This window comes from Colias philodice, chromosome 2 (assembly GCF_061535455.1).
Source record: "Colias philodice isolate Cphi_HAF_F1 chromosome 2, ilColPhil1 Martin Lab GWU primary, whole genome shotgun sequence".
Classification (NCBI taxonomy): Eukaryota; Metazoa; Arthropoda; class Insecta; order Lepidoptera; family Pieridae; genus Colias; species Colias philodice.
The window spans coordinates 5,569,865-5,593,947 of NC_143087.1; the positions used below are offsets into that span (position 1 = coordinate 5,569,865).

Here is a 24,083-nt window from a genome sequence, read left to right on the forward strand (position 1 = left end):
CGGGTGCTAAATAACTAATAGAAAATATAGCAATGTTATACATAATATAGTAATGGTTTAATTATTCTCTATGTTCTCGATACACTAGCGTATAATAAATAGTTAAACAATCACACAAACATTGAGGTGGCGTTTTATATGAATCTTTTCACATCTATTTTTCCCTAAATGTAGGGGTATTTTAATTCAATAACACTGTTAAGGCGCTGACAGCGCCCCCTATGTCCTGATAATCTTTCATCGCTATTCAATGTACATATACGTATATAAAATTTCAGCTCAATCGGTTACCGGGAAGTGAATCAAAGTTACTTGCTACATGTCATCGAGATCAGACATAAATGCTCATAAAATAAAAACTACAGGGCCTATCCGAATAAAATTTTTATGGAACCAATTTGACACCATTCCGCATCAAACAAAAAGAATCATGAATCATGTAAATCGGTTCAGAAACCTCGGAGTAATCGGTGTACATACATAAAAAAAATATACCGGCCGAATTGATAACCTCCTCTTTTTTATACCGCATTTTACTTAATAAATATGGTGTGTGTATACCTAATGCACAGTACAATACGACCAACGTAACTTGGCGGGTCTGAACATAGCCTCTGCGAACTTTCGCGCATGTACACTCGTAAAAAAAAGTGTTATAGGCATTCATTTTTTTTATTACTGAAATTCGAATAAAATTTCCTTATACAGAGACCAAGTACAAATAAAATAAATATCAAACCGCTATGAGACATAAAGCTATAAAAATAACCTAATGAATTCAGGATTCACTCACCTTTCGATATAATATGTATTTTTCTTTTTTTAAATACTGCGTTAAATCAAATTTTATTTTTCTCGCCTGGCGATTTAAAACAATATTATTATGCTTTGGTGGCATCTTTGTTCGCGAATAATACGGCCAAATTTAAAACTCAACTCTTAACAATATAATAATAAGATTTAACAAATAAAAACGATCAACGAAAACTTTTGTAACCGCCGGTACTCAAGACAGAGATAGCGACACAAACACGACACCAATGTTAACGTGTGACTGAGACACATAATTGCGTACCGAGAATTGCCGAATATGCACGAAGTTATACGACGTAAACAAAAAGGGATGTCCACTATGCGTGTCTGAGGATGTTGATTAATCGATTTTTTTTTCAAATCGATTGAAATTGAATAATAAAATATATTTATATTTAATTTTATAAGAGGTTTCAAATATTTTCAATCAGTCGTTATTGTAGTGATCATTTATAAATAATTGATATTTAACTAAATCATGCAGTCCTATATGTTATAACCATGGAAATAAAATGTTATTGGTTTTTTTTTGTTTTTAAAGGCGGAATCTCTTTTAATAACGACAACATTCATTAATTCTGTAAATCTATTTCGTTAAGTATCTCATATAAACAAAAATCAATAAATTTCAAATCGATAAAAATCGATTGCGATATATTTTGATCGAATAGAGGGATGATTGTGTTTACATAGAGTCAATCCCTAGCCTAGATCTCCGCCCCGCGCACGCCGCCTCATGCCACCATTTCGTTCCTAAAAAACGTTCGTGCGCAGCCTTCTGCGCGAAGTTCAGGCCCGCCAAGTTACGTTGGTCGTAGTGTACGTAGGTACTAAAATAGCATTTTTTACTCTGTCTGTCTGTCTGTTTATATCGGCAAATCTCTGTGAAAGGCTGGTCTGATTTTAACGGGACTCTGACTGACGGAAAGCTTATGTAATCAGGTGTCTTTTCCATTGAAGTATTTATATAGTATACATTCGGCTTTTCTCAACGATTGCAATTTTATATAAAAAAAATTTCCCGCTTTGTTTGTTAAACTTATTAACTAGATGGGACAGGATAATGATGGCGACCCCACCTACCAATCTCCCCTAAACACTATACCTACCCTATCAAATAAAATTGCGACCTCTGAGAGTCTGCTAACTAATAAAATGTAACATATAAATTTATAAAGAATAGAAAAAATGCGATCACGAGGCGGAAATTTATATTTATATAAAGCATTTGAATGTCATAAAACCAAATATGTATATCAAAATGTATCATTTCAATGGACTATTCAAAATTCATGCCACTTGATATGGCTATTTTTTACATTTTCTAAAGTTATATTAATGGATATAAATAAATATACTCATATTAAATACAAAAAAAATGTGTGCGTGTACAAGTGTACACACGTAAGAAGTGAAACTTCTTTTTGACCTTATTTTTCAAAAAATATATACTCTGCAACTTTACAGAAATACGTCGAATCACGCGTGGTCGGTGGTAGGGTTAAGAAAAAGATGGCGCGTAACGGAAAAATGTCACGCGTAACGAAAAAATGTTACACTAATTTTTTTTCCAACCCCGATAAAGAAGTTTCACTTCAATAATCTGACATTGTCTACTCGAAGCCTATGCTGGCCAAATTGTATACATAAATATCAAAGTAAGGTAATGTTGTCTACATGAATCTACATGCGATACGATACTAGTAGACGGTAGATTAAAGTTTGAACGTGGTTTGAATCACATATTTTATCAACATCGATTTGCTCGTTATCTTTAAAAAATAGCGTATCATTTATCTACGAATTAGACAGATTATTTATATATGTATAACGATATATCAATATATGTTATACTAGCGGTCCGCCCCGGCTTCGCCCGTGTACATATCTCGCAATAAAAGGTAGCCTATGTTCTTTCTCAGGGTCTAAAGATTATCTGTGCCAAATTTCATCAAAATCGGTCCAGTAGTTTATGCGTGAAAACCATACATACATACATACATACAAACCTTTCCTCTTTATAATATTATAGTATAGATACTTATGTAACTAGATATACCTAACAATAATCGATCGTTATTTATACCAAACTAGCGACCCGCCCCGGCTTCGCACGGGTGCAATGCTGATACTAAATACACTACAGAAAATCTTTATAAAAACATAGCGGCCCGGCCGGCCGGTACCGCCGCAAACGGTACGTCCCGCAATTTTTAAATCTATAATATCTTCAAAAATATTCACTTAAAACATACGGTGTAAAGGGCCATATAGATCTATATTAAATGAACAATGTATTCAAGGTATTTAATTGGTTAAGGATTAATGCTGTATTGGTTAAAATCGCTTCGAAAATTAGCCATTATTTGTCGTAAAAAGTAAATGACAAAAAAAAGTTATTGTGGGTTATCCATAATAGATAGACATATGCCATCGCGGACTTTTCTGTAGACCTTTTCAATGTGTACAATACTTAGTACATTATTTTGATAAAACTCGTAGGGTTCAGCCTGCGTTTGCAATGTAAGCGGAAAAAATGTAATTATTTACGACATCACATTAGAAACCTCAAAAATAACAGTACTTCTCCACTATTTAATGGATGTTATTATACATATACCTTCCTCTTGAATCACTCTATCTATTAAAAAAAACCGCATCAAAATCCGTTGCGTAGTTTCAAAGATTTAAGCGTACAAAGGGACATAGGGAAATAGGGACAGAGAATGCGACTTTGTTTTATACTATGTAGTGATTAAATGTTAAGCATTTAATTTGGTAGAAGCGAGATTTAACTGCTGCTAATGATGTAATGATGGCACTACGCGCTTTCTTATTGAAGTGAAACTTCTTTATCGGGGTTGGAAAAATATTTAGTGTAACATTTTTTCGTTACGCGTAACATTTTTCCGTTACGCGCCATCTTTTTCCTACCACGCGTTATTCGATGTATTTCTGTAAAGTTGCATATAGTAAACTAATCTTTGAAAAATAAGGTCATAAAGAAGTTTCACTTCTTACGTGTGTACACTAGTACCCGCACACATTTTTTATTATTTTTCATGGTTCTATCGATGATAACAATGCCGACTGCCGTACAAATATGAATGACCAAAATGCACTCCAGGCACTTTATAATTCTCGACCGCACTCAATTGGACAGCTTACGGGTGACGGCATAGTGCTGAATCTTATTATTTTATGCTTGATACAAATAATATGATAAAATGATATATTTAATGTTTCTGATGCTACAATAGTGATAAAATGATTGAGTACCCATATAACATCGTAAATTTGATAACGATAAACGAACAAAAAATAAGGAAAAACTGTTTATAATTATATTTATTCTTTTACTATCAATTCTTCTATAGATAGTTCAATTCTCTGTTTACTATGATTTATGACTGGTAATAATCATAACTATGATCTATGCGAATATTTTATCAAAGTTCCACATGAGCCCGATATGGGTCATTGCTTTTGAATACACCCCATATAAGCTCCACTTCATCAAAAGCTTTAGAAGAGTAATTACGCGGTGACGCAGGTCCCACTCTGCTCTTGACTTGTTGAGAGGTGGGAGTGTGGAGGAAGTGTGGCCGCACCGTTGTCATGGTTACCTCGCCACCCTAAAGTTAGCAGTTGCAACAAGTGGATTATGTATAGAGCGAAAATTGATACGGCTTTTGTTTCTCTGCGATGTTTGAGTAAGGGTTCAGTATTTATAAGATGCTTGGTCTGGAGTTTGATGTCTGTTGAAAAATGTTTGTTAGAAACTAGTTAACTAGCTACAAAAATGACAACGTATTATAAGAAAAATAAAGTCTGTAGGTTAATAACATAGAATAAAATATATTGCAGTCTGGAATACAATGAATCGCAATTATACCAATACCAAGGCTCGAGAGTCGAGACCGCGTGCCGCCTAACAGTAGATATTATGTATAATGTATAGCACATTTGCACACCTCGGAGCTGTAGCGCTATATTGTCACCAAATTAAAAAAAAATCATGATCGATATACCGTCAAATTATTCGCCAACATTGCCCACAAGAGCCCACAAGGGTATTTTTGCCCGAATATCAATTCATAAGAAAATTTTTAAATTGCAAAAATACCTATAAACTTTGTCAAAATTAATAGTAATAATTGGTTTATAATAGGTTATACCTATGTATGACAAAACTGCTACAACAACTTGAATATCATGTGTGATTTCAGGGCAAAAAATGATGAAAATTCAAGTGACAGTTTGTGCGTGATGGCGAAAACACAGTGTATTTTTACTCATAATATGTTATAAAATAACATTTGAAGAGTATTTTAATGCTATTATTATCACTGAAGGTTGTTTACAATGGTGGGCAAAATTACCCAATAATGTAGCGATCTTTATTTGACAACATTGCCCATTATCAAAAAAAGCTTCGGGTTGGCACATTTCATGTTACCTACCACATAATAGTTAATAATATTAATTCTATTCGGTTAATTTCGGAAAAATAAGCTTAATTTGGTATCCGGGAAAGAACCATGATAAATAAAGTTAAATCGCTGAATTGTAAGCACAACTTAAATGTAAAAATATGTTTATTTTTATTAAATAGTCACTGAACATAATTCTGTTTTGCTTATCTTTTTATTACCTACAACATAATCCTAACTACTACGAAATATTTGCAGTTAAAGAAATCGGAAGTCATGCTGATTTTACTGAGATATGTACCAACCCTAGACTTTTTGGAAAAGCGAAATGCGATTTGTATAAAAAATAGAAAAAATACCAAGTCGGGAACCTTTAATGATACTGCTTTGATTTTAAAGTAAACGACATCTTTACCAACATTTTTGAATTGGACTTTAATATAATCTGGCTAGAGGTCATATTTACGTCAAAAATCGACATGGGCAATGTTAGCAACAAGTGCAGATAACTTTACCCGCCCTCAAAAACAGACAAAAAATGAATAAAATGTTGAAGAATAAGGAAATTTTCTACAGCATTATATGCACACGATTTAAGAAAAACATATAAACAACAAATAATACTAACAAATAATACTAACGTTGCCATAGAATTTTTTTGCGAAAATTGAAATTATTCATAAAAAGTGGGCAATGTTGGCGAATTCGACGGTACTAATATACCTAGAATAATAATAAAAAGGGACACCAATAGCAAGAGGATATACCAATAATGAAACCTGACATTAATTATTTTATTATTATAATTATCATTTAAAAAATCACTTGGCGTCATTTGGTCTGCATGGATTTTGCCTCCATGCAGACCAAACGATGCAGGTAAAGCAATTCTACCCTTTCTGTTTTATTTACTCTATACAGGGTGTCCCACTATTGGTATACTAAGCGCGAAGGAACTTGTAGTTTTGCATACACTGATCACGTAAAAAATACTTTAAAAAAAAATTACGTCCAAAATTTTTTGCTAAATTTTTCCTGAAAATCCATCTTTTCTTCTCTAGCTTCGCGCAGCCGGCATATACCGCTTCTCTAATATGAGCATTTTATCTATGAAAACATATCTAATCTTAAACGATAGCTCACGTGCTGGTGGCAAAGTTGGGCGGCTCGCTTGTTATGGGTGTACATATACAGCCGTACAAATAAACGAGTTATAACATTTTATGCAAAGAATAAACTAAGAATAAGGAAAAATCATACAAATAAACACGAAATAAATGTAACCTAGTATAACTTCGTAATAAGTATTCATACTAATGCTATTCCGTCCTTATTACGGCTACCACCCTAGTATAAGTCTGACATAACCGAGTTATAACATATCTTTTAGTACATTGTGCTGTGTTTTACAAGGTTTAGAAGCAATTTTCAATCTAAATTTGAGATAATAGCAATGAGAGTAATACGAGAAGTAGAAAAAGTTGAGCAAATTAATAATTTCATTACGTACCTATTGAAATGGAAAATTTTGTATGAAATGTCAAAATATACGAAATTATGAAAAACCCTTTTGATATTTATAATGATTTATTTATTTACAACATGCGCCAAACCATACATACATAAAACTTATTTCTAAACTTATCACAATAATATATACACTTTCGTTGAAAATATAAATCTTCTAAGCCTGGAGTTGTATGTTTTGAGTACCAGTTATTTGGCAACTCTCTATCTCAAGGTGGGTTTATCTTCGTATAGCGGATCGCGTTATCTATCATTTGCTTGCATATTTAATGATATATTTAAATTATTTCCAATAAATATTTAAAAAATAAATTAACAGAACATCGTATGATGAAACTTCACAACAAATTCGACGAAGTCAAACGAGCGTCAGCAAAATGACAGCACCAAGGCTTAACCGTAGACAATTTCAATGTTTTTCATAATTTTGTGAATGAATTGCGACGTTGCCGCTTCGCGCCTATTACATAGCGTGAGCATAGATACATCGACGTTATTCCAAATTTATTTGTAAGAAATTATGACATCCTTATTCTTTATTTATTCTTATCATATCTATGCATTGCATAAGGTTTGAATAAGCAAGTTTTTATTTGTACGGCTGATAGAGTTTTAAGAATTCATCTATTTGAAAAAAAAATGCGTCTGGAATTTCTTAATTATTTTTTACGTACTCAGCGTATGCAAAACCTTTGAGCTACCTCCTTTGAGCTTAGTATACCAACAGTGGGACACCCTGTATATTAAAATTAAATTACATGAAAGTAAGATAGCCACCGGAGCAGGTTCGGTAGAATGTGAGGCACTGAAAAGACAGACAATATCATTAAAATTCACTGACGCTTTAAGTTAAGTGCCTAACTCTGCCAGCAAAACTAAAATAAATTTATTACATTAATTTAGTGCATTTTATTTTGCAATAAGTGCATATTTGTTGTTCTAATAGAATATGATCAATACGTTTTTAATCGCTCTATTTTCCTCACAGGTTTACTCCCGCACTTTTTCCTACGTAGTCTCTGACAAAATGACACGTTTTCCTTTTATTTAAATTTGAATAATCCTTATTATATAGATACTAGTGGTCCGCCCCGGCTTCGCCCGTGGTAGTGGTACCTACATGTTTAAACTATCCTATCTCTCAAGTTGGATCGAACTGCACATGGTGTGCGAATTTTATTATAATCGGTTAAGTGGTTTAGGAGTCCATTGAGGACAAACATTGTGACACGAGATTTATATATGTATATAAAAGATTATAAATGCGAAAGTTTTGAAGGCTTTGTCAAGTCGAACAATAGAACAATGAAAAGAAGAAGATTTTTATATCGCTGGGCAACATGGCATATTATGTAGGTAGAGATTGTCTAATCTAAAAATGAACGCCCCTCCACTGTGTTTACGCTCACATTCAAAGTACGTGTATAGACGCAATACACACAAATTGGTCTGCCTCATTGGTCGTTCAGTCCTCCAGTCCCGTCCATGCCCGAACGACAGGACCAGTTGGCCAACTAGTGCATAAATGACGCGATGCACGACAGAACGGACGTGTCATTCCGTACATAGCGCGCTCTCCCCGCCATACAATGCTAGGCACCTGAACTGATCGCCCGATTAGTTGACAAATCAGTGCGCGAAAGTCAAAGTTTGCAGTAGAATCGACGCGCGCACACATATAAAGTGGTTCAATAATTATTTGTCCTCACACATTGAAACAATTAAGTTTAGTGGAGGGGCGTTCATTTTTAGATTAGACAATCTATACCTATATTTAGGTAGATATTCATGTCGCAGTTTTCCTGGCAAATATAGATTGATTATCTGTGAGATCTCCCTTGTGTGCAAATTTCTTACCTACCTGCCTAATTCTGTTACAGTAAGTGATTCATTTAACAATAATTGTAACACCGTAATTAATTTTTTAACCTATGTCTGTACAACAAAATGCTATACATAAATTAATACTTTAAATAACTAAATTCACTTAACATGTAAAACGATACCAAGATATATATAATAATATTCGATGAATAAAACATCGATTCAGGGATTGTTAACTTTATTGCTAAAGAAAAATCCTTCTGATTTTCACAAGTCGTCCTCACTAGGGAATTGATTCAATTCTCCTTGTTCCACCCGAGGGTGTAATGGAGGCTGCCTCATCCCTGAATATCACGTAGAAAGAGTACGACACCGAGGAATGTCCACCTGATATTTTCTAATAATTTTTAAACAAATTTAATATTACGCATAATTCAGTTATAGTTAGCCTATAGGGCTATCCATTATTTGGCTACCAGCCGACCGGACACACACAACACTTCGTTGAGTGTTAATTATTGTGCAATATATTAACATGTAACCTACTACTATAAAGGACAAATTTTTACGTCATATCTAAGTATATGACAAAATCGTTTATTTTATTTATTTTTTTGGTAATCCAATAGCTTTACAGGTTAATAAGATAACAACAATAGGTTTATTTTTATAAATTGCCAATAAAGAAATTTTGATTAAGATTCTCGTTTGGTTCTTGAAAAACATATATCAACTAGGTAACTAGGTAATAAGACAAGCCTTTATAAGACAGTGCGCGCACGAGCAACTTTGTCTCCGCAACTTTTTTGTCTCCGCAACTATTTTGTCTCTCCCACCCATGGGCTAGTATGAAAGTGCGCGCACGTAGCGACGCAACTCCCCATACAAATCGATGGGAGAGACAAAATAGTTGCGGAGACAAAGTTGCTCGTGCGCGCTGGCTCTTACTTGCTCTGTGCCTTTAACTGGTAAGTTTTTTTCTAAGCGCTTATTAATGATTTATTAATAATATACGTTAATATAGGAATTTTATGATTCTAGTTCATTAAGGTTTAGAAAATATAAGATTACTGAGTAAAAGTTACAAACTCCTAATAATAATTTATGAATCTATTTAATATGAATAGGTGATCCTGCTAACGGAGCGCACACACTCACAGTCCAGAGAGTATAAATAGTACTGCTTTGATTTCTTCCCGTCAAATATGGGTGAGAAACTATTAGAGCACTTTCTAAGATTTGATAAGCGTTTTATCACGCTTTTTTAGAATCAGTTCACGGTATTTATGTGACTTTGAGGCATCGGTTTTGAAACAATGGGTAGGTTGCAATTTTTTTTATTAAATATGAAGACGAACTTATGTACTTAACTGGTTATATTTGTTTTAAAAACTTCGAAGTGAAGATTTTATTACCTATTTATTACAGTACCTATAACTAATTATTTTTGAATTTAGTACCTGAATAAAGTTAGATTTGCCTAATAAAAAAATACGGCTCTATAAACCTTGTTAGGTATAAGGTTTATAGAGCCGTATTTTTACTTAAATACATATTATTATTTTAATTAACGTAAAAAATAAAAATGTAAGTTTTCGTAATAAAATCCAAAAATATATTTTATATAATATGTACTTGTTTCATCATCCATATGAAATGATGAAACTGAACGACCTCATCGGCTTTACAATTTAAACCAACCCCAAAACCATTTCACCCAATTGCATTAATATTTGCAAGTATAGCATGCGCCGATCCTAATCTCCTAAGTGGAGTCTATAGTTCGGTTATATAGCGCTTGATCCTTCACATAATAGCAGCTGCGTATATAAAGTGGCGAGTGAGGCGGCCGCGGGCGTAGTGCGCGAGAAGTGCTTGGTAGAGCGCACCGTGATTTACTGCTATCGGACCTCCTGAATAATACAATATCCTGCTATCAACATCGTATCCTGTATCTTAGTAATTGATTCAATAGTTCTTTGTGCTTATATCCTAGCGGCCAATATATTAAGGCGGTAAGTGATTTAAATTATCACATGCACTTTAATTGCAGTTATAAAACTTAATATTTTAGCTGCATCAATGTCATGTAGTTTATTATGAAAGAGATTATCAAAATATTATTGTAAACAAAAATTATGAATTAGTTAATTGAGATACCATTTTGAAGCGATTTATGATACCTTCAGTTCATTTATTAATTTTCTTAATAAAAATCTTATTGCTTTTAGGTACTACTTAGATATATAAATTCAAAAGATGTTATTATTGTACATATTTACAAGTTAGCCTTGCAAAATGTGTGCCAACTAAACATGTCCCTTAGTTAGAATAAAAGTTAAATTAAAAGTAACCAGGGCAGTTAGATGTTGACTTTCAATCTTAATCGAAAAACCTTGACCTTGATGAGATATTTTATCTGTGGTCTATGAGACTATGACAAATTAATGAAACAAAAATAGCAACATAGATTTTTTTTTCTACGATATTAATTATTTTAGCCATGAAATTCCAATACACATGCTTGATTTTAATTTTTATCACCTACTACATAATATTTAAATATTAAAGTAACGGAAACGTAACCGCTACTTATAAGTCAATATTAAAACAAATTGTAGAAATTGTTGATACAACCACATACTATCCTGTTTATATATTTTCTTAACTAACTGATTGCACATAAAACATTAGTATATATTTTCATATTGCCTAATAATTAAAATTAAGCCGTGTTTCCTTCAAAAATAAGTTCTGGGTAAATAAATAAATAGTAAAGCGTTATTATGAATGTAGAGTATGTAATTTCTAAAATACTTGTTTTTCATTTTATACTGTGGTTCCAATCTCAATTTACGTTGGCTACGTATCAATAATTTTATACTAAATATTGGAAATCCCAGTTCCCCACCATCCACACTAAACCCAAAGTAAATTACAAATTTTCCGGTTTTTGGCTAACTGTATCAATTACGATTTCCTTTCATGTTTTTTCGTTTTACTTAGTTGATGTCATTATATTTTTTATAATGTTCCGGGTATTTACTGATATATGTAAAGGAATTACCCACATTTTGCAGCGAGGGAAAGCCCCATGTTATGTATGTACGTACCGAATACCAAGAAACGGGTCTATCGTATTAAAACCTGTGGTATCAACGAGGTTTGAGTTGTTGACAATATTTATTATCACGTCATTCTTTTATTTCTTATGGAAAATAATTTGATGAACGCTTATGAGTTCTCGTGCGTTTTGGTACCTTAATTATTTTTCTTAAAGACAAAGACAGACAGACTTATTTTTCTACTAGTTATGTACATATATATCTACTTTAAAATAATAGAAAAAAAATAGATATCATTACTTAAATCCCAAACAGTAATTATGTTTTTGTAACGAGAAACCAATTAATAGTTTAATTAGTGACACAGTTTGTATTGTAACAATAGTCTCTTGGTGCGTAAATTATGTCTGAACATTCAGATAACAATTAGAAATTATAATTTATTTATAAATATCACTAGGGCAGATCATTTTAAACACGAATTGTGTTGCGTGTAAAATTAGCCTAGATTGGAGCGCTAGGTAAATATTTTTTCATTTTGCATTATATAGCTTTATTGTAATCTATTGTATTTATAATAAGGTCATATCAATACAGATGAATTAGAATGATTGATTTATATTCGGGCATCTCAAATAGGCGCTTTTATAAGTATAACTTGTAATATTTTAAACTAGCTTCCGCCCGCGACTCCGTCCGCGCGGAAAAATTAAGAAAAATTAAGATTTATTTTTTCCTACGTATTTTTACGGGATAAAAAGTATCCTATTTTACGCCCAGGATAATAAGCTATATTTATACCAAGTTTCATCGAAATCGAACCGTTAGTTTTCACGTGATGCCTTCACATACAGACAGACAGACAGACAGACAAAAATTTTTTTAATCACATATTTGGGTTTGGTATCGATCCAGTAACACCCCCTGCTATTTATTTTTTCAATATTTTCAATGTACAGAATTGACCCTTCTACAGATTTATTATATGTATAGATTTCAATAAACTTCTGATGGTTGAACTTGGCGGGAGTCGTTTGATTACAATTCTATACGGCGTTTAACAGTGTTTTAGTCATTATACATCGTGGTGCCGAGGTCCAATAATAACCTCGCACCATTTGCTCGCCGGTGCTTGTGCAACGCAAAGCCACTCTCTCGACATTGAAACTTATTCTTTTTTTAATATAAAAAAATGACAAGACAAAGTAATTTAATTTAGTAATTAAATTAAAATCTAGTGATAATAGGCATTTAGAAAGACGTGAGACGGTTAATACAAACTTCCTTGGTAAAAAAAATCAGTTTTTTTACGTCCTGAGTTACCTAAACAGCTAAAAATGAAAGAATAATTTTATTCAGGTTCAACCTAATATCTACACAGTAATTCTAACATATAAAAGTGGAATTTTGATTGTAAGTTGAATTGGGACAAAGCAGTAAGTATTTAAGTAAGTAATATTTAAAATATTTTTTTTTTGGTTTCAGATTCAATGGAGGCTAAAGAATTTAAGGAATTCGCTAATGCGATGACCAACTACATCGCAGAATATCTCGAAAATATCCGAGACAGGTAAGATTTCATTTTAAATCTAATCGAGACCTATAGATAATATATATATATATGACGACGCGGTTGGCGCAGTGGTAAAGTAACTGCCTACTGAGCCGACGGTCCCGGGTTCGATCCCCGGTCAGGGCAAATATTTGTGTGATGAACTCAATTATTTGTTCTTGGGTCTGGGTGTTATTATCTATATATGTATTTATTAAATATTATATTTATCGTCGCCTAGTACCCACAACACAAGCCTTAATTGAGCTTACTGTGGGACTAGGTCGATTTGTGTAATAATCTATAATATAAAAATGAATCCCAAAATGTGTTGGTAAGCGCATAACTTGAGAACGCCTGAACCGATTTCATCAATTCTTTTTTTATTATATTCCTTGAAGTACGAGGATGGTTCTTACGTAGAGAAAACGTAAATATGTACCACGGGCGAAGCCGGGGCGGACTGCTAGTGTCCTATAAATATTTATTTTATATATATTTATTTTTAAACCATAAAGAAAATAAAACAACTAACGACCTTTAAATACCTTTTTAACACAATTTTAAGGATGACTGCATTTGTAGAGCTTGATATCTTCTCCATATATCTAAAAATTGGTTTATCGGTAAAGTAGATAAAAAATATAAACACAACATGTTATCATGGATGACGGACACAATTAATCCATACCAACAATAATTTTGTTATGCTTTCAAGGATAAACCGCTGAACCAATTTTGATAACACAAGTATCAAAATTGGTGGTTACATAGATAATATGTTGTTAAGGTTCCGATTGTCTTCTTTTTTCCAACTCAAATAGAGCAGACGAATTCCCATTTACACGCAGAATATAGATGATGATAGATGAAAAAATATACTATATTAATTGTATTACCTATAAATTTATAGCCATGACAATCAATCAGGTAGGAATTTGTAATGTTATGGATTGGATCAAGGTGGTCTTATATCTCATTACTGTGTACCTATAATGTTTATTCATTATTGCACGCCTCATAAGCGAAGCGTTGAGGTGGGTACTACTGTCACTTCGCGCAAAACATATGATTTTTCAAACTTAAAATGTCTTTATGTATCATACATTGCACTTGTAAGATAATACATACACACACATATTAAGAAAAAACACTATTTTTAACGTTCATGATATTTTTGATGTCATTTTTGTTATTTAAACTAGTTAAAAAACAGTTTAAAAAAGTTCTGTCTTGGACGTCCGTGTGTCTGTATGTGCGGATCCTTTTTCTTGTTAACACGATAGCGACCGAAATACTTTACTAATCGAGTCTTTTTTTTTCTCTTACGCTTGAGTATGCTCAGGAATAGAACCCTTTCATTTTTCAGGGTCTGATTCGATGTGGTTTAATTGTTATTAAATAAACAAAAATAATTTTATATATTATAACAGTACCTACCTAGTTATGCTTAATCACAGGGTTAAAATACAACTGTATTATCAAATTTATAAAATCTATATAAGTATCGCTGAAAGGGTGCGAAGGAATTTTGACATGTAAAAAATAATCTTGCTGAAAGAATTGCATAAAGGTCCTTGTAATACCAAAATCACGTGAATCACAGAAAAAGAAGAAGAAATACTTAATTACAGTTATTTCAATTTGGTTAGTGGTAATATTATTAAAATATACCTACTATAGTACCTACTTACTCTTAATTAAGTATTGTTTCACGTCACGAAATTTGTCACTCCAGGCAAGTGGTGCCATCAGTGAAACCCGGTTACTTGCGTCCATTGGTCCCGGAACAAGCGCCCGAGAAGCCGGAGCCATGGACCGCAGTGATGGCGGACATTGAGCGCGTTATCATGTCTGGTGTGACGCACTGGCATTCGCCAAGATTCCACGCTTATTTCCCTACTGCCAACTCTTATCCCGCTATTGTGGCAGATATGTTGAGTGGAGCAATTGCTTGTATTGGATTTACTTGGGTAAGCTCGCAAGATTTATATTATTCGACTCCCTTTATTCACATAAGTGCAGAATTAAATACCTACAAACGTTTCGTTGGATGGCTAGGTCCTAGATGGGTGTTTGACATTGCTAGATGCCTATAGGCTATAAGCAAGCTACAAGCTCCTTCGCGCTTAGTATACCGATTGTGGGACACCCTGTATATCCATGTAGAATCTAGATCCACGTGAATTTATAAAACATAACATTAAATAAGTAGGTACCTGCATTAAATCAAAAGTCAAATTGCATAAAGGCTGCGTGAAAAAATAGTATTCCCATATCTAGTTGCTCAACTTCTTGGTATTATCGTCAAATTATCGTAATCACATTTTGTCATTTAAATTATATAACATTAAAGTCAATGTCGATGTCAATGCTTGCGTTTTGAAGGAGAACCAGTTATTGCAGGATATTGCCTACATATACATACATATAAAACTCCTGTAGGTAGGTACCTAATGTAATGAACATACGTGCAGGTATGTGGGTACCTACTTACCTAAGTTTAAAAAGGATTTGCATATTATAAGTAGATACCTATCTATAAATAAAATAAGGAGATATTTACAATAATATATTTTAGAATGAATCGAGGATTCTGCAATCTTTTAATGATTAGATAGATATTACACAATAGCCGGAATAAGATAAACAGAAGCAGAATAAGTTTCAACATGATAGGAAGTAAAATGTTATTTTTTAGATCAAAAATTTAAAGATTTTAATTTTTTAATCTAATTTCCCGCAGATTGCGAGTCCCGCTTGTACGGAACTTGAAGTCGTAATGTTGGATTGGCTGGGTCAGATGCTTGGACTTCCTGATGAGTTTTTAGCTCGTTCTGGTGGAGAAGGTGGAGGCGTTATCCAGGGCACAGCCAGCGAGGCAACTCTTGTTGCTTTGCTCGGGGCCAAGTCGAAGACTATGCAACGAGTCAAAGAAGAACATCCTGAGTGGACCGACGTAGAAATATTGTCCAAGCTCGTGGGATATTGCAACAGTAAGTTGCTTGAATTTGTCACCTATAAAATAGCCAAATATTCATAACGAATTAACTAATAACCTTGGACTTCTTTAAATTATGTGCTATTTAAATAATTATTAAGGGTTATAATTGTTAATCTACATATTTACTTATTTCAGAACAAGCTCATTCTTCCGTCGAGCGTGCAGGTCTTCTTGGGGGAGTAAAACTGCGTACTTTATCACCGGACAGCAAAATGAGTTTGAGAGGAGATACCTTGCGTGAAGCCATAAAGGAAGATATGGAAAAGGGCCTTATTCCATTCTATGTAAGAAATTTGATAAATTTTCTTATCCTTGAAATACAGGCACCTAAAACTAAACATAATTTTTAAGCTATTGCATAGCTTCTATCGCGGGCCTTGAGCGCGGCGACCGAATTTAAAAATTCCGTAACGAAAAAACATAACACCCCCCACTCCAACCGGCACAGCGTTGCGATGCTATGCAGCTTTACCGCGGCAGTCCTCGAGTGCCACACGTATTTTTTAAATACAAGTTTCATTATTCGGCAGACTCCCTAAAATATAATTTATAATTTGTTTTTCAGGTTGTATCTACACTGGGCACGACATCATCATGTGCCTTTGATAATCTTGATGAAATGGGTGATGTGTGTCAAGATCTCGGTGTTTGGCTACACGTCGATGCTGCATACGCTGGATCGGCATTCATTTGTCCTGAATATAGATACTTAATGAAGGGAATTGAAAAAGCTGATTCTTTCAATTTCAATCCTCACAAATGGATGTTTGTCAACTTTGATTGTTCGGCTATGTGGTTGAAACAGCCGCGCTGGATCGTAGATGCTTTCAATGTTGATCCGTTATATTTAAAACACGATCAGCAAGGCTCAGCGCCCGATTATCGTCATTGGCAAATTCCCCTTGGACGTCGGTTTAGATCTCTCAAGCTCTGGTTCGTGTTGCGACTTTACGGTATTGAAAATCTCCAAAAATTAATTCGCAAACATATTGCATTGGCGCATTACTTTGAAGATCTTTGCAAAGCCGATGAGCGCTTCGAAGTCGTTGAAGAAGTTATTATGGGTCTAGTTTGTTTTAGACTTAAAGGTGATAATGAAATTAATGAAGCGCTTTTGCGGCGCATTAATGGCCGCGGTAAGATTCACATGGTGCCATCTAAAATTGATGATTGTTATTTCTTGAGGCTCGCTATATGTTCACGTTTCACTGAAGAGAAAGACGTTCGTGAGTCTTGGGAAGAGATCCAGGCTTCAGCTAACGAAGTTTTGCAATAAATAGAAAATTTTATCAAAGTATTACTTAGGTACCTACTAAGTTTAGTACTTCGGTACCTAACTATAAAATTTAAAAAAATAAAATATTTAGCAAATTTTATCTACGTACATATTGTATAAATGTAAGTGTGATATTATAGTACCTTATATCTTCAAATTTTCACTGACCTATTTATTTTTTTTGCTATTTAATTTTTTTTACCATGGTTTTTGTAATAAGCTTGCCAATAGATAATATCTAAGTAAGTATGTATAATTTTACATTGTGTTGTTATCAATTAATTCGGAATTTAAACATTAGCTATTGTTCAAAGTTCCTTTGTTTATATCAATAGTGTTCTTTTGTAAAGTTATCACTAAGTGCGTACATTTAAATACACAACATTTTTGATAAGCTACCAAATTACTTATTTGTGTAAGTAGTTACATTAATAACTTAATCATAATTAGGCTGATGATGAAGGTTTTCGTTGTGAACATATGGCATCTAAATAATCTCCTTGTCACACGCGAAATTATTATTTTCACGGGTGTCTACGACCTACTTAGTTACTTGCTAATATTATAACCATTAAGAAAGGTGAATTACTTATAAGTATCTATTAACCAATATAAGTACAAAAATGTCATTCTCGCATTGAATATCTGCACTATTTGTGTAAGCATGGCATCGCATATAATTATTATCATATTAAGTAGTATGTAGTGATGTTCAATAATGTAGAACAATAATAATTTATATGTTCAAATTCAAGATGTGAAATAAATGTTGAAAAACAAATTTATTTTTATTGACCACCTACTTAGTTACCTTTCGCCTAGTTAGTAGTTAATGTGCACCTTTTGAATAAATATATAATAAGATATTAAGTTTTTTGAAATTTTCTTTATTTATAGCTATTTATAGGAATAGAAAAATTAGGAATGATTAGGGGAAAACCAAAACTCAGAGAATACGAGTACCTAATCTACCTGACTGTAGTAAATAGGTACAGTACCTACCTACCAGTATATTCAATGTACTCTGTGGTACCTACGATTCAAAAATGACGGCTCTGAACAACGTATATTTCGATGCGCAGAAAACAACTTTATCTAGGTATTGGTTAGAGCAACTTGACTGTTCTTGCGCGCACGTGGACTCGCAGCTAAGGGACCATGCATACCTACATACAATTTTCGTATCGACTGAAGAGTCGAGTTGAGTATTCCTTTTTAATTCCACATGACTAAACTGTTTAGTCGACGGAGGTGCGCATACAATCGATTTCAGTCTATTCATATCCAAAACAAATCTAACAGTTTTCTTTATGCAATTCTCGAATCAAGGTGATAAGGACCATGTCATTTAATCATTAAGTTATAGCATGTGTTTTGCTCTACCTTCAGTTTGAATCAAACTGTAATAGGTAATATGATACACTTCGTATGATTTACATATACCTAAGTAACTAGGTAGATACTACTTTTCTTTTTAATTTTACATCAAGTACCTAGATTACTAATTTTCTATTGGTCTGTGAAGTACCTAAGAAAATACTTGGAGCATTAAACCATTATCCTATAAGGTGTACCTACCTGTACGTATGATTCTAACAGGAGAAAATATATTAAACTACATTTGTAAGAAGATATGTACCTGACTTCACACTCAGCTCTCCAAAGTCTTTAGGGAGCTAGAAATCCCGTCCGATTAGGGCCCTTCCGGCCTCCTCCACTCAAGCGACAGCTCAAGCCGAGGTTCGTGGTCCCCGTCAAGGGGGGACGCCCTTGTGCATGTCGCTACCAGGGTGAACCTTCAGTTCACCCCCGCGTCCGCGTTAAAATGTAGAAGCCCTTCTGGCTAACATTGAGAGACACCACAAAAAAAAAAAAAAAAAAAAAAAAAGAGCTAGAAACCAATAAAAACCACAAACCTAGTGAGGAAAGGCCATTCATAAAAGAATAATCAATGAAATCTTCTTTTTGAAGTTGATTGTAGTTGTCATCTTGACAATCCTTTATTTCAGCAAAATTTTTAGTATACTTAAATTCCCAATGTTTGGATTAAAATAAAAAGAAAGAGCACGATGAAATTATTTCGTTTATCACCTTTGTGGTTTAAATGGAACAGTATATTTGAATGTTTCATTGCAAAAGGAAATAAACCCTTTATAAAATTTGATCAATGTCGAAGTTTGAGTAGCGCTCTGAGTGCCTCTGAACAAGAGCAATGTATCGTGGACTCTTGCTGTATAGGTCCGAACTGCAAAGAACCACGCGTCATTATTGTAGGGGCTGGAATGGCCGGGCTATCTGCTGCTCATCGCCTAACCCAATGTGGAATAAGAAATTTTGTGGTTTTGGAAGCTAAAGAAAGGTTATTTATTTATTTCATTTTAATATACTTATTACACGAATTAATTATTCATATAATTGTTTGTTATCATTAAGTAGATAAGTAATAATGTTTAAGTTGGAAATTTATACAAAATGGTTACAGACCCGGTGGAAGAATTCATTCGTGTTGGCTTGGAGATGCAATTATCGAAATGGGCGCGGAGTGGATATTTGGGGCGTGCCTACCGAACTCTGTTTACACTTTAGCATCTCAAGATAGACTGCTCCAAACGCCATTGCCTAGGCTCGACCCTTCGAGAGGATTATTCTGTACAAGTGAGGGACGAGCTGTTGATTTACCGGTCACTATTACTGCGTATCATACATTTCGACAAATCGAACAACAAGCAGCAAACTTGTTTCGGCTAGGTGGGGAAAGACCACATGGAACATTACTCAACTTTCTTGGTTTACGAATACAACAAGAATTGCATAATTTTCCCGAAGATCAAAGATATGACGCCGCAAGAGTAATGTTTGGGTTAACAAATATTCTGCGAAACCGTTGTGGCGATGATTTATCATTAATCAGTGCAGATCAATATGGAAGTTATATTGAGCTACCGGGTGGAAGTGTTCGTGTTCCGTTGGGATACGTCGGTGTATTGGCTCCTTTAATAAGAGGTTTACCTGACAATTGCATACGCTACAATAAACCAGTAAACGTTATTCGGTGGGGCAAAGGACAAGCGGGTGATGGTCGGACATTAGTTAAATGTTGTGATGGCGAAGAAATAACTGCTGATTATGTGATTGTTACTATGTCTTTGGGATGTCTTAAATGTCAGGCTGATAAATTATTCGCGCCACCACTTCCAACATGTAAACTGCAAGCTATCTGTAGTTTAGGGTTTGGTTTAAGTGACAAGGTATTTCTTGAATACGCGGAACCTTTTTGGGTCTGTCACGAAGGTAATCTTAAAATGGCCTGGTCGGCAGAAGAACTTCAATGTAGAAGCGACTGGAGCCGGGGTGTGTGTGCCGTAGACGAAATGCCAGGTAGTAAGCACGTTTTATGCGCTTGGATTTCAGGACAGGAAGCTGCTATAATGGAGTCGATGGCAGATAACGATGTTGCTGAAGGTCTAACACAGTTATTACGTAGGTTTACGGGCAATCCCTGTTTGCCTTATCCTCAAATGATGTTACGGTCACGGTGGGCGTCTGATGCGCATTTTTGTGGTTCATATTCTTATATGGGTTGCTGTTCTACTGTAAGCCATCAATGCGAATTAGGAACTCCAGTGCCAGGCCCATGCGATTCTCAACCACCGATCATACTATTTGCTGGAGAAGCTACAGTACCGGGTTATTTTGCCACCGTGCATGGTGCAAGACTCAGTGGAATTCGTGAAGCTGAAAGGATCGTTCTATTAACAAAGAAATTTGAAGGACCTCCTCGCTAATCTTCAAAAAAATTTGGTGTAAAAATATATGTGCACGTACTAAAGAATGTGACAATAAACAAGTAGTTGTGGTGATGCTTTTCTTTTATTTTAATAAACCACTGCAACTCCGCCGTTCGATCCTGACCATAATTTATTGAGTTACAATTTTAAACCGACTTTAAAAAAAGGAGGAGCTTCTCATTATATGTAACGGGTGATTTTTTAAGAGGTATAGGATTTGATTTTCAAAAAAAACACAAAAATCTTGAAAATGTTGATGTAATCTATAATGGAATTGATAAAACGATCAATATAATTTAATGTTTGAAGATGATTTCATGCAAATGATGGCCGCGGCTCCAGTTTAGATGGCCCATTCGCAAGGCCTAATTTCGGCACACTCTCTACAACATATCAGCCGGTATATCACGAATACTTAAATGCTTCAATACTGGCTACCAGTGCGTCAATCGTTGCTGGTTTATCCCTGTAGGCATAAGAAATAGTCCAAAGGCGTTTGATCACGCGATCTAGGCGGCCAATCGACGGGCCCAAAACGTGAGATAAACTGTTCGCCGAAGGCGGCTCTCAATTGGGCTATTATTTCGCGTGCCGTGTGGCATGTGGCACCGTCTTTTTGAAACCACGTGTGAGGCATGTCCAATTCTTCCATTTTAAGCAAAAAAAAATAAAATCGCCAATCGATGAAGTGCATCGCGCACTTCTTAACCGACTTCACACTCTCTTAACCGAGCATGCATTTTGATAGTAAAATTCAATAATTTGGAAAATCCAAAAGTGCACGCCTCATAATTTTTTTTTAATAAATATTTATTAATTATTATTTTTGTTTATTTAATAACAATTAAACCACATCGAATCAGACCCTGAAAAATGAAAGGGTTCTATTCCTGAGCATACTCAAGCGTAAGAGAAAAAAAAAGACTCGATTCGTAAAGTATTTCGGTCGCTATCGTGTTAACAAGAAAAAGGATCCGCACATACAGACACACGGACGTCCAAGACAGAACTTTTTTAAACTGTTTTTTAACTAGTTTAAATAACAAAAATGACATCAAAAATATCATGAACGTTAAAAATAGTGTTTTTTCTTAATATGTGTGTGTATGTATTATCTTACAAGTGCAATGTATGATACATAAAGACATTATAAGTTTGAAAAATCAGATGTTTTGCGCGAAGTGACAGTAGTACCCACCTCAACGCTTCGCTTATGAGGCGTGCAATAATTTGCAAGCGTTGTTCGTTCGTAAGTCGATTCATGGTTAAATTATAGACCAAACTGAACAAGTTTGATAAAGACACAAGACACGATTCACGCGTGATCTATCAAAAACAGTATTGCCAAAAAGAAACCAGCAAAAAAATCACCCTATATATGGTACATTTTCTAAATGTTGTATTTACCTTCAATGAACGCTATATTTTATGAAGCTTGTTGACTATGACATTTATGTAAATACTAGCTGTTCTGGCTGATGTTGTTCTGTCCCATTCTGTCCTATTGTTCCTTTTACGTTTTTGCTTTCCATTAAAAACTTCCTTTAAAAGGAAAGTTTTAAAAAATTTATCCGGATTGGTCGCCTTGTTCTCGAGAATAGCAATAAATATTCTATCCTACTTTAGGTATTTTCTTTCTATAGGCTATATAGTTGATCATCTTATATATGGGATCATATTATTATCGGATAGCCGCATAGCACATCTCTGGTGGAAAAGCACCCGTAATATTTTACTTTACAAATAATAATTGAGAACTTATTTAAAATAAGTACTATTGAAACGCAAATTCAAGAGATCTTACCCTTTGTTAGTAATTTATTTCAATAATACCATAGTTAATACTTTTACAGACTTAATAATAATATGCATATGTATAAATATTAGCATTATACATCTAGGAGTTGGCACAATATCCTTGTAGAAAGATATTTCAACTTGGCATAAATTTATTGATGTTCCATAACATAACTACATCTTTATCTGATAATAATTATTTATACCAGGACTTTGAAGTGCACGTACATAATAATTACAGTGGGACCCGCATTGAGCTTGTTAACTAGAGGTTACTAGTTTATTTTATTTTATTTTGTTAGAACCATTGCTTTATGATATGAAAATATCAAAACATGTAATTACATACATTATTTATAGGAGCTGAGTTTTTTTGGTTTACAATTTTTTACGTGATATTCATAAATTATGACCATTGACCACATGAAGTAAAACTTTCGGAGAGTGATTAGAATATAAGCTTTTTTCTGACTTCAAATATTAATGGTATTACCACAAAACAATTCAAACACAGTCTAACTTTAAACCAGGGATCTATCACTTTAATAGTTGTATACATATTTATACATATTGTGAAATACGACAAAAGAATAGTTTTTTTTAAACTAGGTTTAAACATTTTACATTACAAAATTCCAACAAAGCTAATACTTAAATTCAGACTTCATCAATGTTTCAAAATACATGGATGCTCTAGAGTCTAGAGTCTAGTCTATAATATAGTAATGTTTTCTTTTTTTAAATTATTTTTTTTTAAGTAATAGACTACAGGCCCGTGTTGAAAAAATTATGGGTCATTTGACCCACCAGGTGACCTATCTAGAACGATATAAGAGCATAAAATAATAAGATTCAGCACTATGACGTCACTTGTAAGCTGTCCACCTGAGTGCAGATGAGAATTCGAAGGTTCAGGTAGAGATTTTCTCCCCTTGTCTCCATGATTTTTGTACGGCGTTGCGGAATAATTGATTAAAAGTAGTATAGAAATAGTATGACACAGA

General features: G+C 34.0%; 2 protein-coding genes and 1 long non-coding RNA gene across 3 annotated transcripts in view; all 3 read left to right on the plus strand.

The window, feature by feature from the left end:
• LOC149490427 (uncharacterized) overlaps positions 1 to 24,083 on the plus strand; it is a 129,939-nt gene that overhangs the window by 77,392 nt on the left and 28,464 nt on the right. The window lies entirely within an intron of this gene.
• LOC149490436 (aromatic-L-amino-acid decarboxylase-like) lies at positions 10,466 to 18,275 on the plus strand. The gene is made up of 6 exons (XM_089704011.1): positions 10,466 to 10,612; positions 13,148 to 13,232; positions 14,953 to 15,187; positions 15,961 to 16,210; positions 16,354 to 16,502; positions 16,784 to 18,275. The coding sequence occupies exons 2-6, from the start codon at positions 13,153 to 13,155 to the stop codon at positions 17,492 to 17,494; spliced, it is 1,425 nt and encodes a 474-aa protein (XP_089560137.1). The 5' UTR covers positions 10,466 to 10,612; positions 13,148 to 13,152; the 3' UTR covers positions 17,495 to 18,275.
• LOC149490437 (peroxisomal N(1)-acetyl-spermine/spermidine oxidase-like) lies at positions 19,564 to 21,406 on the plus strand. Its single transcript, XM_089710911.1, has 2 exons — positions 19,564 to 19,853; positions 19,977 to 21,406. The coding sequence occupies exons 1-2, from the start codon at positions 19,564 to 19,566 to the stop codon at positions 21,277 to 21,279; spliced, it is 1,593 nt and encodes a 530-aa protein (XP_089567037.1). The 3' UTR covers positions 21,280 to 21,406.